The 17,407-nt window shown below is 47.0% G+C and overlaps 1 protein-coding gene across 5 annotated transcripts; it reads left to right on the forward strand.

Moving 5' to 3' along the window:
- The first annotated feature begins 2 nt into the window (after positions 1 to 2).
- Positions 3 to 17,276, forward strand: LOC128341639 (zinc finger protein 883-like). 5 transcript variants are annotated; one of them, XM_053288022.1, is made up of 6 exons: positions 3 to 445; positions 3,221 to 3,825; positions 6,202 to 6,325; positions 11,366 to 11,448; positions 13,086 to 13,212; positions 14,004 to 17,276. In XM_053288022.1, the coding sequence occupies exons 3-6, from the start codon at positions 6,292 to 6,294 to the stop codon at positions 15,584 to 15,586; spliced, it is 1,827 nt and encodes a 608-aa protein (XP_053143997.1). In that variant the 5' UTR covers positions 3 to 445; positions 3,221 to 3,825; positions 6,202 to 6,291; the 3' UTR covers positions 15,587 to 17,276. The 5 variants fall into 5 exon arrangements, 3 of the variants coding, with proteins under 3 accessions (XP_053143997.1, XP_053143998.1, XP_053143996.1); XM_053288023.1 differs by having other exon boundaries at positions 3,280 to 3,825; XM_053288021.1 differs by lacking the exon at positions 3,221 to 3,825.
- The last annotated feature ends 131 nt before the right edge of the window (positions 17,277 to 17,407 follow it).

Here is a 17,407-nt window from a genome sequence, read left to right on the forward strand (position 1 = left end):
GAGGAGGAGGATGCTGATTTTGTGGCTGAGGGGGAGTGGCAAAGGGCCTCCTACATCCAGGCTCCAACATTACATAGGTGCACATCTGCCCCACTGCTGGGAGGAAACGTCCTGCAGCTGTTGCCCTTCTGCTGGGGGCGGGGAACTTCCCTCGTGCTTCTGAGGAGAGACACAAAAGCCGGTCCCTGGAAGGCAACAAAGGCAGCGGAGAATTCTAAGGCAAGCGAGGAGGGGGAGGGTTGGCGGGAAGGGAAACCCCGCTCCCCGCTTGTCTCCGCCTCAACCTATTATTAGAGTGAATATTCCTAGAGAGGCCCGGAACGGGGGCGGAACTGTGTACGGGAGCACTTCCTTCCATCCAGCGGCAGCCCCCAAAGACCCCCGCCCACAAGGAGTCTCCGATGTCTCTGTCTGCACTGTAGTATCGGCTCCTTCTATGGATCTGGTGAGTGCAAAGCGCATGTGAGAGCCAGCGTGGTCTAGTGGTTAGAGTGCTGGACTAGGACCGGGGAGACCCCAGTTCCAATCCCCATTCAGCCATGAGACTTGCTGGGTGACTCTCAGCCAGTCACTTCTCTCTCAGCCTAGCCTACTTCACAGGGTTGTTGTGAGGAGAAACTAGAGTATGTAGTACACCGCTTTGGGCTCCTTGGAGGAACAGCGGGATATAAATGAAGTTTGCCAAGCCCTAGGGAGGCAGCTTCAGCAGATCGCTAGACAGGGCAGGCAGGCAGAGAGACTCAAAAGGCGGCTTCACAGGTAACGGGGCTGCTCTTCTGGGTGTCCCTCCATGGAGGACTGTCAGGGAGGACCTCAGGGCTGGGCTGTGTTTCTCGGAAGCAGAAAGCCATGAGCGAGGAATGCTGCGGAAAACCGTGCAGCAGTTCTGCGAGCTCGGAATGGCAAGAACTGCTGGCCCGTGCTCCCCTTCAGAGGTTTCTGCAGGATATGTTCTGCCATTTAGGCATTGTCCAAGGATGACCATCCGTGACTCAAGAGGGCTTCTTTTCATGAAAGGAAACTCCCAACATTCTCTTTTTTCTGCTCCACATATAGCAAAGCTCCCTACAGAAGCTTTGCCTTCCTGTTCCAATAGGAATTGCTGTTCCTTGGGCTGCCTGAAATTGATCAGGCAATCACACAATGTCCAGTCTTCACTAGATCTGCAGCACTTATTCGCACGGAGAAGCCCAAGGCCTGGTTGACAAATAAGAATGGCAGCCATACTCAAAACCATCAGAAAAGTCCAAGTCTGAATTACAATAGCCATCATTGCACCATTACTAATAAGGCCTCTTCTTCACCCATTTTTTCCAACTTGGTTTTTGTTTCACAGGAGCTTCTGTCTCAGAAGCTGATGAACTCATGCTTCTGTGCGGTAGTAGCTGGAAGCTCTCTGGCTTCAGCTATTTGTTATTATTATTATTATTATTATTATTATTACATTTATATCCCAATCTTCCTCCAAGGAGCCCAGAGTGGTGTACTACACCCTTGAGTTTCTCTTTCACAACAACCCTGTGAAGTAGGTTAGGCTGAGAGAGAAGTGACTGGCCCAGAGTTACCCAGCTAGTTTCATGGCTGAATGGGGATTTGAACTCGGGTCTCCCCTGTCCTAGTCCAGCACTCTAACCATTATGCCACGCTGGCTCTCATAGTTCTCCATAGCAGAAGCAGGGTTGATGTTACAACATCCAAAATTGCATTCTAGTTCATCATACTGCTTTGCTGGGAAGGTGGTTTCTGGATCCAGAACCTGGTCCATGGTAAAAACAGCCATCTGGTTTGTTTTCAGGCCTGCTGAAGGGTAGGAAAGGCTCTTTGGTGTCATATACGTGGCCTTTCCTTTCCCAGGCTTAATGTTCAAGGGTGCCGGTGGCAAAGATAGGCCCACAGGCTGCGGTGGAGTCCTAGTGTCTTCCACTGTCTCTGCCGAACTGTAAAATGGCCATCTCTAAGCACTCTGCCAAGGCCTGAACCTTTTTGGGCAATAAAGTTACCAAGATGGCTTCTGCTCTGTTATCACGCCTGTGCCATCAGGCCTTTCTAGGCTCTGAAACCTGCCCCTATTGGTCCAGGGTGGTGGGGCTGGTTAATGATTGATTAATTAATCATCATTAATCATAATGACTAACGATTAGCTAAAAGAACTTTACTTGGAAACCTTGCAGTTTCCAGCACATATCTATAAAAATATTGGTGATTTGAGTGCTCTCTGTAGATTGATGCTTTCAGAATAGCAATAAAACAGTAAATATTGCCATGGCAAAACTTTTTTTCATTGTTGACTGTCAGTCTGTTACTTCAGATAGAAAAAGTTGGATTAGAAAAGTTCTTTGACTAGCATATGGTCATCTTAAGCTATTTTTACCCAATAAGCTTGTTTTGGGGGGATGAAAGCTACTCATTACCAAAAGCCATCATGGCTAATAACCCTAAACCATTGACTGTCTTGGGTAGACTCCATCTCAGCAAGCAGAGTGTCCTGATTTGGAGGGAGGCATTTATAATTGAGGGACTGTGAGGGTGGGATAGTACCTTTGTGGACACACTCCTTAGGGGAAAGTGGCCTAGGATTTTCCTGACTATCTGGTGTGAGTAGTGGCCAAGGGGAGTGCAGCAGAAGGTGCCAGAGAGGAATGTGGGGAGGGAGCACTCTGAGAATGGAGGTACCCAGACAGTGGAGAGGGAGAAGAAGCCAGTGGGGAGGCAGCCGGTGATGTGTTCCCACCCTTGCTTACCATATTCCGAGTCAGATCATTGGTCAATCTAGTTCAATACTGTCTATAAAGAGTGGCAGCGGCTTCTGCAAGGTTACAGGCAGGAGTCTCTCTCTGCCCTATCTGGAGATGCCAGAGAGGGAGCTAGAACCTTCTGATTCTTTTCCCAGAGCAGCTCCATCCCCTAAGGGGAATATCTTACAGTGCAATTGCAAACCAGGGTAGACCCTGCTTAGCAAAGGGGACAATTGATGCTTGCTACCACAAGACCAGGTCTCCTTCCCTGTGAGTCATGAGAGTCATTGCTTCCATGACTGACAGACCCGAGCACCAGGTCTGCCAATCACAGAAGCACCAACCATCACACTTACAGCTTTTGCCAGTTCAGACTAAGGCTGTAAATTGGACCAAGCCACAGATTAATGACCCTATTTAACCTCCCACCACCACCTGTCTGTGGTTTCTCCATGAGGCTTACCATTCATCTGACTTACTTACAGGGAGAAACCTCCATAGTTAGCTATAACAATCCTTGTAAAATCTGGTTTGTAATATCCAGCTGCATTGCAGAACATAATAGTGGTGAGAGAGGAATCACACAGCTTTATAGACCCACCTGTCTGCATGGCCAGCCCTTCCTTTAAGAGAGAAATTGACTGAAGAGCAAGGAGATCTTTAGATATTACTGGAAGCTGACTTGGAGTAGATCACAAAGATGAAAGAAGAATGCTCTGTTAGAGGGCATGAGGTTGGAAGCACTGAGGAATTCTGGGAAAGGACTGAGCAGAAGATTCCAGGAGAGGACAGCACCAGCTCAAAAGTAGAGCACCAGGACTTCAGGCAGTTCTGCTACCAAGAGGCGGAGGGGCCCCGAGAGGTTTGCAGTCAACTCCACAGTCTTTGTTGCCAGTGGCTGAGGCCAGAAAGACACACAAAAGCTCAGATGCTGGACCTGGTGATCCTGGAGCAGTTCCTGAGTGTCCTGCCCCCAGAGATGGAGAGCTGGGTGAGAGAGTGTGGAGCAGAGACCAGTTCCCAGGCAGTGGCCCTGGCAGAAGGTTTCCTCCTGAGCTAGGCAGATGTCAGAAAGCAGGAAGACCAACAGGTGAGTGTGTCACTTTCATTCTGGTAGCTCTCAGGGGCCAAAAGTGTGAGCTAGGCTGTCCAAGATATACTAACTGGTAACCCAGTTTTGGGTGGAGGAGACCATTCCAGAAAGGTCTTGAGTGTGTCATTTATTTATTATTCTATTTATATACTGCCTTTCATAAAATGTATCCCAAGGCAGTTTACAAAAGTTATTACAATAAAATTTCATATCACATTAAAATATCAAAATCAATTAAAACTATGAAAATATAAGAACACTGTAGCAGATTAAAGCCTTTGTCTCAGAGTAAGCGCACATGAGGGGAAGAAAAATGCTGAAACATCCCCTCTGCGCTTCCCTAGAAAGGCTTTCCCCCAAACATTCCTGTACTTCTGGTAGTTTCAAAAATGGCTGCCACCACCACCCCTCTTTATCTCAGAGTTTGACCCTCCCTGGGCTTGGGGTGGAAATCCCAGGGAAAATCTTCTTTTGCTATGAAAAAAATACTTTTTTAAAAATCCTCCCACGTGCAAGCCTACACTTGGTGAAAAACTGGTAGATTGCTGACCATCTGAGGTGTGTGTGCACCAGAATGAGACCCCCTGCTGGCCCCCACCTTTCCTGAGTCAAAAATCCACTCAGAGGGGCTTGTAAAATGCAAGGAACAAAAAGTGGGGGGGGGACCTTTATTCAAATGCTACAGACTGCTTTGGTTTGAGGCTCCCTGTTTTTTTACCTGTTACAAGTAAAAATACTCAGTGATTACAAGAATACTTCAAAAAGCACCCCAGTTGTATGGAATAGGGATATAGGAATATACAAGACCACCTTTAAAATGTTTACACTCTTTTGCAACGCCCTGGATGGATGGGCAAAGTCTAGTGTTTCTTAGTTTAGTTACATTTCAGATAAACAATAGACCAGTATCAGGAATATGCAAAACACACAAGAGAAACTGAAAGTCTAATGTGAAATCTGACTAGACAGACTGTTCCCTAGACTAACCTCCCGAAGTCAAAAGTCCAAGCTTCTTTCTTGACCTCACCAAACCATGGTACAGGATTTAAGTTTCCTGCAATCCTGGCTTTCCCCAGATTTGCAGAGAGATATTCTTGCAGCTCATGGCCACATGTTCTCCTCTGCTCCTTCAGCCAGCTTCTTCTAACAAAGAAAAGCTTCTTCCTCTCCAACTGCCCTCTAGGTCCGACTCACCTGTTCTGCCGATTGGCTGATCCCTGGAGTTCACCAGCCTGTCCGTCAGGGCAGGGTTCACTTCCGGTTAACTCTTTAGGGAGGAGGGGCTGGTCACCACAAAACACCAAAAAGCAACAACAGTAAAAACAAAACAGAACAGCCGGAGAGACTAGCAAACACCTAAGGCACAAAATCTTGAACAAATAGAAGTGTTTTGAGTTGTTTCTTAAAAACAGCCACAAATGCCAGACACCAACCGGGAGGGCATTCCAAAGCCTGGGGGCAACAACAGAGAAGGCCCTGTCCTGCATGCACAACAATTGAGCCTCACTCAATGTCGGCAGAGCCGCTTCCAATGACCTTGTTGGATGGGCATAAATCTTTGGGAGCAGGTGGTCCTTCAGATATCTAGGCCCAAACCTTTAAGGGCTTTAAAGGTAATAACCAGCACCTTGAATTGGATCTGGAACAAATTGGCAACCGTGCAGCTCTTTCAAAACAGGTGTAATAGGTTCTGAAAAAGGGGTTCCAGATAGAACCCTAGCCACTGCTTTGTGCACTAATTAAAGTTTCTGAATATTCTTCAAGGGCAACCCCATGCAAAGTGCATTGCCGTAATCCAGCTCCAACGTGACTAAGGAAAAGCTAACCTTGGCTAGTTATGCCTACTTGAGAAAGGGACACAGCTGGCACACTAGCCAAAGCTGTGCAAAGACACCCCTGTCCACCGTCTCCACCATCCAGAAGCAGAGCTGGGTCCAGCAACACCTCCAAACTGTGTACTACTTCTTGCAAGGGGAGTACACCTTCATCTCATCGATGCTGGTTTGGAATATGTCTCTTTTGCGTTTCCATTAAAAATCTAGGGAGTCGCTTACAGATCAGGCAAGTAAAAATACAGCAGTCATTATTGGCCAGAAACCTAGACATATCTCCCCAAACCCTCTAGAATAAAACTGCCTCTGCCTTGTGCCTGAAATCCAATAGGGATGGGATGGAGCAGGTGGAACTTTGGGACCGGATTTCCACCTTCTCAGTACCATTCCTGCGAAGGAGCTGTCCCAACTACCTTAATACAGTGAGGCAACATGGAACAATGTCCTCAAGGATAACCTTGGTGTATCAGTATGGACGAAAGCAGGGCTATACAGAAAGCATTTTCTAATCTCTCTCTCCATTCCCTCTCTGGTCTTTCAGGGGCAGAGGCCATCAAAAGCAGACCCTGATTTCTTCGGGGCAGAGAAGGCTCCATCAGACACCAGACAGAAGACGCTGTTCAGGTGGATCATGCAGGAGGGTGATGGAGTGGCTACCTTGATATGTAAGAATGAACCAGCAGTATATTTCATGTTGATCTCCCTCCTTTCTGAAATCTATGCTCTGCTTCTTCATTCCTCTTGAGATTTGGTGGGCAGAAAAACTTAGTTCCACCCTCTTCGCCTATTTTAAAATGAATCAACAGTTTAAGACCTTTGAGATCCAATCCAGCATTTTGAACTGTGCCCAAGATTCAGCGTTGGAAGAGATTTTTTCATAAAATGCAGTGATATCTGTGCATGTGTGTGCGCACGTGTGTGTGTGTGCGCGCGCGTGCGCCTGCACACATGTGTCATAGCTCGAACTGGGGCCAGGGGCAGAGCAGGCAGTTCACTGGGGTGAATCCTTGTCTGTAAGAGATTCACTTAATTTTGATGTGGGACAATCCACTCTCCATATAATATTGGGGGAGTGGTAACAAAGTGGTGAAACACTTCTTAGGAGCTGAGCATTCCCTAGGCCTCCAGAGGCATGTGACTCAGGCAGGCCCAAAGTGAAGAGTAGCACACTTCACCAACAAAGGTTTATTATCAGATTCAAATAAGGCTCTCCCTCTTATGAAGAGAGGCTCACCCTCCCAGAAGCTGCTCTAAGTGAGAGTTAGTCCTCCCTCAAATCCTTTTCTTCAGCACAGCATGTATGTATTCTACTTTATTATGTTGCTTGGTTATCCCCCAGCAACTGGTTGTATATCTAAATTTGAGTCCAAAGCATAAACCATAAACAGCGAATGTCTTAGCAAGCATCAATATTTTCATCTGGAGACAGAAACTGTATAGGGAGGTGAATGCTCCCATCTCTCCAGAAAGGCCATTCCAAAGCGTTGGAATTGTGAGAGAGAAGGCCCTGATCCCAAACCCTCTCCAACTGAACCATGGTAAATGGAAGGATGTGAAACAAGGATCCTACAGGGAAACTTCACAACCAAGGGGGTGGTACCAGTGTGGGGGAGAGAGATTTCTCCCACATTCCGATTTCAGGATTCCGATTTCAGACTCTTCAGGGCTTTCAAGGTTACCTGGTCAAAATGTTGGATTGAACATTAAACCACTGAATCTCTGAAGGACCATCTTCCCCTTATGAGCCTGCCTGTGTTTGAATATCTTTTTCAGAGGTTCTCAAGTTCTCCACCTTCTAAGCAGACATCTTGGTTCTGAGTGTTTTGTCTTCTGAATTTCCTACACCTGCCAATTCCATCAAGCATCTATCCTGATTACTTCTTGTCAGCAACTGATGGCGTTTTTGTTCTCGCTGGCTTGTAATATTTTTTTAAACTGTGATTGATTGAACCTGGCTTTTTGACCACATATTATATTTGTTTATGGTGAGATTCAAAGGAGAGCCACTCGGCATACATGAGAGTATGTGTGTGTACCAAGATCACACTTGCCCTTACATTACAGGAGAATGTCCTGACATGTTCTTGCTGTGTTTTATTAATCGCATGTGGAGGGTGTGAATCTGGATTGTCCCTACTGCACACACTCCAAAACACAGCTATTTTATTATTTATTTATTTATTTATCTATCTATCAAATTTGTACACTGCCCCAAACATTCGTCTCTGGGCAGTTAACAATAGCATAAAACAAGTTAAAAACATATACAAAAACTAAAAACAATTAACAAATTTAAAAATAAACCAGAAATTAAAACCTAAAGGTTTAGGAAGCTGAGAAAGCTTGGGCAAAAAGATGAGTTTTCAAGTGTTTTTTGAAAATTGCCAGAAATGGGGAGGAGCTTATCTCAGCCAGAAGCGCATTTCACAATCTCGGGGCAGCGACCGAGAAGGCCCAACTCTGTGTAGCCACAAAATGCGTTGGCAGTAACTGGAGACAGACCTCCTAAGATGACCTCAATGGGTGGTGGGGCTTGTAGTGAAGAAGACGCTTTCTTAAATACCCAGGGCCTAAGCCATTTAGGGCTTTATAAGTTATAACTAGCACTTTGTATTTTGTCCGGTAACCTATTGGCAGCCCTTGTAGCTCACTCAGTAAACGAGTAATGTGGTTTCTCCAAGATGACCCAGAGACCAACCTCGCTGCCGCATTCTGAACCAGCTGAAGTTTCTGGATTACCTACAAAGGCAGCCCCATATAGAGCACATTACAGAAGTCAAGTCTGGAAGTCACCAACAGATGTACCACTGTTTTAAGGTTATTGATCTCAAGAAACGGGCGCTGCTGGCATATCAGCTGGAGCTGATAGAAAGCACCCCTAGCCACCGCTTCAACCTGAGAAACCAGGGAGAGGTGTGAATAGTACTCCCAGAACTGAGAACCTGTTCCTTTTGGGGAAGTGTGACCCCATCTAGAACATGTAGATCAAAATCGTCTCTAGAGTTCTGACCCCACACAATAAGTATCTCCATCTTATCTGGAATCAGCTTCAGTTTATTCTCCCTAATCCAGCCCATTACTGCTTCCAGGTAGGCATTTAGGGAGGATATGCCAGCTCCTGAAGAAGTTGACATGGAGAAGTAGATCTGGGTGTCGTCAGCGTACTGGTAACACCCAGCTCCAAATCCCCTGATGATCTCTCCCAGCGGTTTCATGTAGATGTTAAAAAGCATTGGAGAAAGTACGGAGCCTTGAGGGAAACCATATTTAAGCTCAGATTTTGAAGAGCAACAATCTCCAATCAACACCATCTGGAATCTGTCCGAGAGGTAGGAGCGGAACCACTGTAAAACAGTACCTCCCACCCACCAACACCCTCAGACATTCCAGAAAGATACTATGGTTGATAGTATCGAAAGCCGCCGAGAGATCCAAAAGGACCAACAGAGTCACACTTCCTCTGTCAGTTCCCAATTGGAGATCATCCATCAGGCTCATCAGGCTGACCAAGGCAGTCTCTACCCCATAGCCCGCCCGAAAACCAGTTTGAAATGGGTCTAGATAATCAGTTTCCTCCAAGACTGCCTGGAGCTGAGAGGCCACCACCCTCTCAATTACCTTGCCCAGCCATGGGAGGTTGGAAACAGGCCTATAATTGCTCAATTCTGAGGGATCTAATGCAGACTTCTTTAGAAGAGGTCTAATGATTGCCTCCTTAAGACAAGGAGGCATCCTGCCCTCCCTCAGAGAAGCATTTATATTTTCTACCAGGCTGTCTACAACAGCCTCCCTGCTAGATAGAACAAGCCATGTTGGACAAGGGTCAAGAGAACTAGTGGTAGGCCTCACCCCTCCAAGCAGCTTGTCCACATCCTCAGGAGTCACAAACTGAAACCAATCCAGTCGAATCACTTAAGAGGAGTCGTTGGGCACCTCCACTTCAGACATCAAATTTATTGTGGAGTCTCCAACTAGGTCGGCCCGAATCCGAGAGATTTTATCTGCCAAAAACTCTTTAAACACATTTCTGCGGGTAACTGATGACTCCAAATTCTGGTTCAAGGGAGGGGGAGCAGATACTAGTCCCCTCACAACCCTGAACAACTCCACTGGACATTAACTCACAGAGGCAATACGGGCAGAAAAGAACTGCCTCTTTGCCACACGTAATGCCTGAGCATAGATCTTTAAATGTGTCCTATGTCGCAATCTGTCGGATTAGAGTAGTCTTTCTCCACTTGCGCTCCAGTCTCCTACCTTGCCGCTTCAATCCCTGTAGATCTTCCGTATACCAAGGGGCCAATTTTGAAGCGGGTCAGAGGGGACACTTGGGAGCAATCGTGTCTACTGCCCTGGTGAGCAAGTTGTTCCAATTCTCAACCAGGGCATCAACAGGATCACTGGCAAATCCAACATTGAAGCTTACTGGATCCAATAACCTCTTTAGGAGGACCATTCTAATAGGCCCTTGCCCCTGCAGAGGTGGGAAATGGTTGTAAGTCCAACCTTAACCAGATGGTGGTCCATCCATGACAATAGGGAAATTACAGGAGTCCCCACCCATGGAACACCACCCTGATCAGAGTAAAAGACCAAATCAAGCGCGTGACCTGCAATATGTGTCAGTCCAGAGACCACTTGGGATAGGGCCCATAGTTATCATGGCCACTATGAACTCCTGATTGGTCCTGAAATGAACATTGAAGTCCCTCAGCACCAAGAGTCTAGGAGACTCCAGCGCGAGTTCCATGACCAAGTCCGTGAGCTCTGTAAAGGATTCTGCTGCGCAGCAGGGAGATTGGTGTACCAACAGAAATCCCAATCTATCCCTGGTCCCCAAACTCAAGTACACACATTCAGTATGGTCTGATACCCTAACAGGGACCCTGGTAAGGGAGATGTTATCCTTATAGACCACAGCCACTCGACCTCCCCGCCCACGTCCCCTCACCTGCTCCTCTACAGAATAGCTACCCCATAGTCAACGAAGGCACCCCCTGTCCCCCCATCTCAAGACGGACCCAAACACATTACAACAACTTCAACCCAAGTCCAAAACAGCTTAAGACTGATTAAACAGAAGCCCCCTAGCCCACGCCCTTGTTCTCCCCCAAAGGGGCGACCCCGTCAGTGGCAGGCCCACTGCCACAAGGAGCCTTCCTATAAAGCCCAAAACTGAGCAGGTGACCCAAGGTACAGCTGAGTCACTCAGGGGCTGGTCCCAATCCTACCCACACTTCCCACAGATGTTAACCTGAGGCTACAACCCCACAGGGGAAGCAGAAGCAGGCAGGCAACAGCAAAAGGAACCCCAGAACCCACCTGGTCTCTCACTCCAGGCAGCACTGGGTGGGAAGTGGATGGACTCTCCCTCTTCCTCTCTGCTGGGCTATGTCCCCCTCACGCTCTTAAGAGACACCCCAAGAGTGCATAGGGACATCCTCTTGCTACATCAGGGCAGGGGCGCTCTTGGTGAGTCTCTGACCTCCTTGCATGTCCCGGGCAGAGCTCGTCTGGACTGGTCCTGTGTGGCAATATCACATTGCTAAAATTTGTTGCTAGCCAATTTGGGACCATTTGACTGAAAGGCAGGGGCAGGAAATGTTAATAAATTAACAATAGAAACAATGTTGAGGATGGGCCCCTTGAGTGAGGTCAGACAGCAAACAAGACCCTTTCTGCCTCTTCTTAAATCTCTTTTACAGGTGGTGAAATCCCACTGGCTCTTCATTCCCTGCCTGCTCCTTTTTGTGGCGGAGCAGAGACAGCCTCTGTGCAGCTGGACCCGGTAAGGGAGGGGTCATGCAGGAGAGGAGGGGGCCACAGCCTGGGGGTTCCCTGTGCATCTCCCTGGGCCTGGGAGAATCTGCGTCCCTCCCTTGGCTTACACTAAAACTACTACTTGTTATGACACATAGTACTCAATTCTCATGTCTTAGATTCTTTGGCACAAAGGAATCTTTGGTCCAAAGGCTAGCCACTGTGGTGTAGTGGTTAGAGTGCTGGACTAGGACCAGAGAGACCTGAGTTCAAATCCCCATACAGCCATGAAACTCACTGAGTGACTGGGCCTGTCATGCATCTCTCAGCCCAACCTACCTCACAGGGTTGTTGTGAGGATAAATATAACCATATACGGCACTCTAGGCTCCTTGGAGCAGGAGCGGGATATAAATGTAAAAGTAAAAGTAAAAATAAAGAAATTACCTGTACGTAGGCGCAGAGTAATACAAGAGGGAGAGACAATCTTTCAGTGCAAAACATTTGAGAAGAATGTTGTTAGAAGAGAACCAAATTATGCACTCTGATTAAAGAATAGACAAAATAAGTCATTCAGGTGGGTAAATTGGTAGAACAGATTTGCTTACGGGGATTGTTAGTTCAGAAAAACAATACATTGAAACAGTGCAATTGAAATGAATGGGGTAAAATGATTGAGTGCTGGAAGGAGGAGCTCCTTAAGAGTCGACTTAATGCTTGGGATGCCTGGGGCAGGCAATCATAAAGAGCAGGGAGGGAAAGAACTTGTGGAAGAGGGTGGTGAGGAAGGAGACCTGTGGGCAAATTGGGTTCCTATAGCTAGAAACAAGCGGGGGCAGGTGGGGGGGGGGTTGCAGGCGGTGGAGAGTGGCATAGCTTCTCCTGGGCTGGAAAGTAGAGGGTGGAGATCTGCTTGGTGAGGGAAACTCCAGGTAGCTGGGCTGAAGTTTACGGTGGGTAGTGAAATCAGCTCTTTAGGAGTCAGAGATCCTTGAGGTCAAGAAATTCTGAGGACTTGTCCACAGAACACTTTCTCTCTGGGCTTTGCAATAAAGTAGATAGTCTTTGGGTCCTGGTTCTGCCTGGGAGACCCACAAGTGTATAGTTCGGGCTGAGAAGCGGGATAGTCCTAAAAGATGGATATTTATATACTGTTTTTCAACAAAGCACTTTGCCTAGAAAAATAAACAATACATACATAAGCTGGCTTCCTGTCCCAATGGGTTCACAGTCCCAATGGAAATCCAAGGTAGACACCACCAGCAACAACCACTGGAGGGATGCTGTGGTGCAACTGGATAGGGTCCTGTGTTCTCTCTAACAGGGACTCCCAGATGTTGTTGACTACAACTCCCATAATCTTCAAGCAAAAGCCATTGCGGCTGAGGATTCTGGGAGTTGTAGTCAACATCATCTGGGAATCCCTGTTGGAGGGAACACTGATAGGGAGTGTTGTTCTCCCCCTGCCAAATAGACAAGAACTACAACTATAGCTCTGCTCCGTTACCTGTCAAAGCTGCACACGCAAAAGGCTAGGGCGGAGGAGCCTGAAAAGGCTCCTTCGCAGAAGGAGCTTTGCATCCCGTAGGAGTTCTCTCAGCCACTATGCCTTGTCTTCTTGCACTGTCACCTCACCTGGGATGACAAAATGCTTCCTCCTGTCAGGGTCTGTCAGACTTTGAGGAGGTGGCTGTGCAGTTCACGGAGGAGGAGTTGGCCCTGCTGGATCCCGACCAAAGGGCTCTGTACAGAGAAGTCATGGAGGAAACCTGCAGACATCTGGCCTCTCTGGGTAAGGCTCCCCCTTCCTTTCACCGCTCTTGCTAATCTGAATCAATCAACTGAAGGGCTGTCTTTAAGGAGATCTGGTGCTGGTCTGTGTTTCCTGGATGCAGAAGGCCATGTTTGTGAAAGTCAAGAGAACGGTGCAACAGTTCCCTTGGGCCTGATCCAGCAGGGCTGTTCTTATGTTCTTATGTGCTTTCCCTCCTCTGGGTCTGTTATGCGCACATAAGTGGGGGATTTGGTGTCTCAGTGATTTCTTCAGAATCTCTTTTCCCACTTTGGTCCTTGTGCTTAGTCCAAACATTAAGGATGTTCCCACCCCATCTCCGAGGTGGGCAGAGATTTCCTCAGAAATCTGAGAGCTGTGCGCTTCCTTGCTGGAGTACTTCTTAATATTTGCTCACATCCAATCCCCTCTTTACCCTCCTCTAGTCAGGTGCAGCACAAAATGGCTTTGTCTTAAAGGGGTATTCCACCATTTCCCTTTCCTTCTCCTGGGATAATACCACTTTTTACTGAAGATGTGCCTTCCTGTTTGAATAGGAATGGTTGCTTCCACTAATCAGTTACACTTCACCTCTCTCTCTCTCTCTCTCTCTCTCTCTCACACACACACACACACACACACACACACACACACACACATACACACACACCGGTTGTCAGTTGAAGCCATTTAAAAGAGACTTTTCAGTATGTAAGAGATGCTGCTGTTATTCAGACAGCAGTGGGTTTACTTTCTTGTGTGATTTGAAGCTCCATTTCTGCCTCCTTGGGAGGCCATCTGTCTTCCTGCAGGTCATGGAGGGGAGAGCGAGAAAAAGGATGAGCGGCAGAGATGGGGAATAGAAACAAAACATCAGTGGCTGAGGAGCGCCTCTTCCGATCCCACTGCCTTTTATGAAATGCCAATCCAAAAGGATTGTAAAGGAAAGAGTACATCACCGCCATATGCAGAAATATTAACTAGTAAGTCAAGCCTCAGCACACATCATATAATTCGTACCACTGAGAAAAAATATGAATGCTTAGAGTGCAGAAAGTGCTACAGCTCTAGATCAAATCTCACTATCCATCAAAGAATACACACAGGAGAAAAACCATATCAGTGCTCGGTCTGTGGAAAAAGATTCAGCCAAAATGCAAGCCTTGCTTGCCATCAGCGAATCCACACTGGAGAGAAGCCGTACACATGCTTAGAATGTGGCCAGACCTTCATCAGCAGAACTCGACTTACTTTACATCAAAGAATACACACAGGAGAAAAACCATATAAGTGTTCAGTATGTGGAAAATGTTTCAGTGACGTTTCGGCCCATATTACTCATCTAAGAATCCACACAGGGGAGAAACCACACCAATGCTCAGAATGTGGAAAGAGTTTCAGTGATAGTTCAGGCCTTGCTTGCCATCTAAGAATCCACACAGGGGAGAAACCATATAAATGTTCAGCGTGTGGAAAGAGTTTCAGGAATAGGTCACACCTTACTTCCCATCAAAGAATCCACACAGGAGAGAAGCCGTATCAGTGCTCAGAGTGTGGAAAGAATTTCAGTGATAGTTCAGGCCTTATTTACCATATGCGAATCCACACAGGGGAGAAACCATATCAATGCTCCATGTGTAAAAAATGCTTCAGGCAGAGCTCAGACCTTAGTTCCCATCAAAGAATCCACACAGGAGAAAAACCATATCAGTGCTCGGTCTGTGGAAAAAGATTCAGCCAAAATGCAAGCCTTGCTTGCCATCAACGAATCCACACTGGAGAGAAACCATACACATGCTTAGAATGTGGCCAGACCTTCATCAGCAGAACTCGGCTTACTTTACATCAAAGAATACACACAGGAGAAAAACCATATAAGTGTTCAGTATGTGGAAAAAGCTTCCGTGACTGTTCGGCCCATATTACTCATCTAAGAATCCACACAGGGGAGAAACCACACCAATGCTCAGAATGTGGAAAGAGCTTCAGTGATAGTTCAAGCCTTGCTTCCCATCTAAGAATCCACACAGGGGAGAAACCATATAAATGTTCAGACTGCGGAAAGAGTTTCAGGATTAGGTCACACCTTACTTCCCATCAAAGAATCCACACAGGAGAGAAGCCGTATCAGTGCTCAGAGTGTGGAAAGAGTTTCAGTGACAATTCAAGCCTTACTTACCATAACCAAATCCACACAGGGGAAAAACCATATAAGTGCTCAGTGTGTAAAAAATGCTTCAGGCAGAGATCAGACCTTAGTTCCCATCAAAGAATCCACACAAGAGAGAAACCATATGAATGTTCAGTGTGTGGGAAGTCCTTCAGGAAGAGCTCAGGCCTTAGTTCCCATCAAAAAATCCACACAGGGGAGAAAGCATTTGAATGTAGAGTGTAGGAACAGCTTCATCCCGAGACAAAACCTTAAGTAATATCAAAGAATCCATATGTGAATGACTGTTTTTATACTCACTGATTGGAAGCACCTTGGCTAAGAAGTTCTCTGTTGTTTTTGAGCTGTGAAGCATGTTTTTGCATTCATTTTTAGGGTAGGGAAGATTTCTGCCCGAGAGATTCTTAAGTCATATGTGGCACTTTTCAGCCATGAAGTCTTAGAAAGGAGATAGAAGAGCCCATGGTCTGCCTTGGTGGAAGGTGTTTCTTTATAAACATGTCATTCTCAAGGGCTTCCAAGAAGTTGCAGCAATATGCTGAGAGGGAGCTGACTGAGGCTAAGCCGCTGACAGCATGGTGGAGAGGGTAGCACTTTGCAGCTAGATTAGGGGTGAGCCAGTTTCAGAGCCCTGCTTGGCCATGAGCCATGGAACTGAAGGACCCTGAGACAGTTGCTGTCTCTGCTTTATCTGCCTTGTAAGGTGGTTGTAAGCATAAAATGAATTAGGGGACCCATTTATCTCAATCTCAGCTTCCTGGTTGGAATAAAAATGTAATGACTAGATACAATTCAGCCCCTTTCCCTCCCCACAGGAGGGCAACCCAACAGGTAGTGAGTCCTAAGTTGTTCTCTCGAGAATTGGCATTTGCACTACCAGGACTCCATTAAGAATGTGCATCATGTCAGCCATTAGATTTAGCCTGTTATTATCAGATCATTAAGGAAAACCCACAGGCAGAGGGTAGGCTCCTGGGCTGGTTTTTTTCCATCTTGCTGCTGTTGCTTACCTGCAAGAAGACCTTTGTTGCCAGGACTTTGTTGCTGTATTTCTGCTCTCTTGTTCCTGGCATTTCTTTTAATAATAATAATAATAATAATAATAATAATAATAATTCGATTTCTATACCGCCCTTCCAAAAATGGCTCAGGGCAGTTTACAAAGAGAAATAACAAATAAGATTTGCATTGCTTTTAGCAATCTGCCACTGCTGCTGTTGATAACCCTCAATTTGTTCCTGTTGTTGAGTTTCTGCCAGAAGGGCTGGTTGCTCACCCACCTCCTCTTCTTGTACTACTGAAGGCAGCTGTGGCCAAAGACACAGCCGACGGCAGTGGGACTGAAGGCTGGGGGCAACAGCATTCTTTTGAAAGACTTGTGGCTGGTCTTGGGACTGCCTCTCTGTTTGTTTGACTGAAGGATGTGCCTTAGTTTATCAGGGGATTGATAGGCGGGGTGGGGGGTGGCTCCTCAGCAGGGGGTGGCTGTTCCAGTGATGGTGGGGAACAGAAGAAGGAGCGTTGTCAGGTCAGCAGGCCATTACAGGGGAAGGGAAAATATAAACTTAATAGCTGTTTCCCCTTCCAGCTTCCTTGTCAGATCTTTAACCTTGGGGAGCAGTGCCAACCACCTGCAGAGCCTCACTTTGTTCCTTGGCAATGTCAGGTCAGTTCAGAATAAATCAGAAATTAACCATGATTTGATTGTGGATGAGTCAGCCATTCTGGTGTGCATGACAGAGACCTGGTTGAGAGAGGCTAGTGACCCAGTTTGGTTCCAGCTTCTCCCTACAGGGTACTAGGGATGAGCATGGAACCAGCGACGGCCAGTTCAGTGAGCGGGTTACCTTTAAGGAGCAGGGAGAGTGCTCTCGGCTCCCCCGCCGGCACTGTGATTAAAAACAGTCCCGCAGGGTGGCAGCATACTTCCTTACCACTCTGGTGCATGTCAGAATGGAAGTACCCGGTGTGCGTGCAGTGTGCACACGCACATGGGGCACTTCTGGTCTGACGCGCACCAGGGCAGCAAGGAGGTATGCTGCCGCC

Source organism: Hemicordylus capensis, chromosome 2 (genome assembly GCF_027244095.1).
Source record: "Hemicordylus capensis ecotype Gifberg chromosome 2, rHemCap1.1.pri, whole genome shotgun sequence".
Classification (NCBI taxonomy): domain Eukaryota; kingdom Metazoa; phylum Chordata; class Lepidosauria; order Squamata; family Cordylidae; genus Hemicordylus; species Hemicordylus capensis.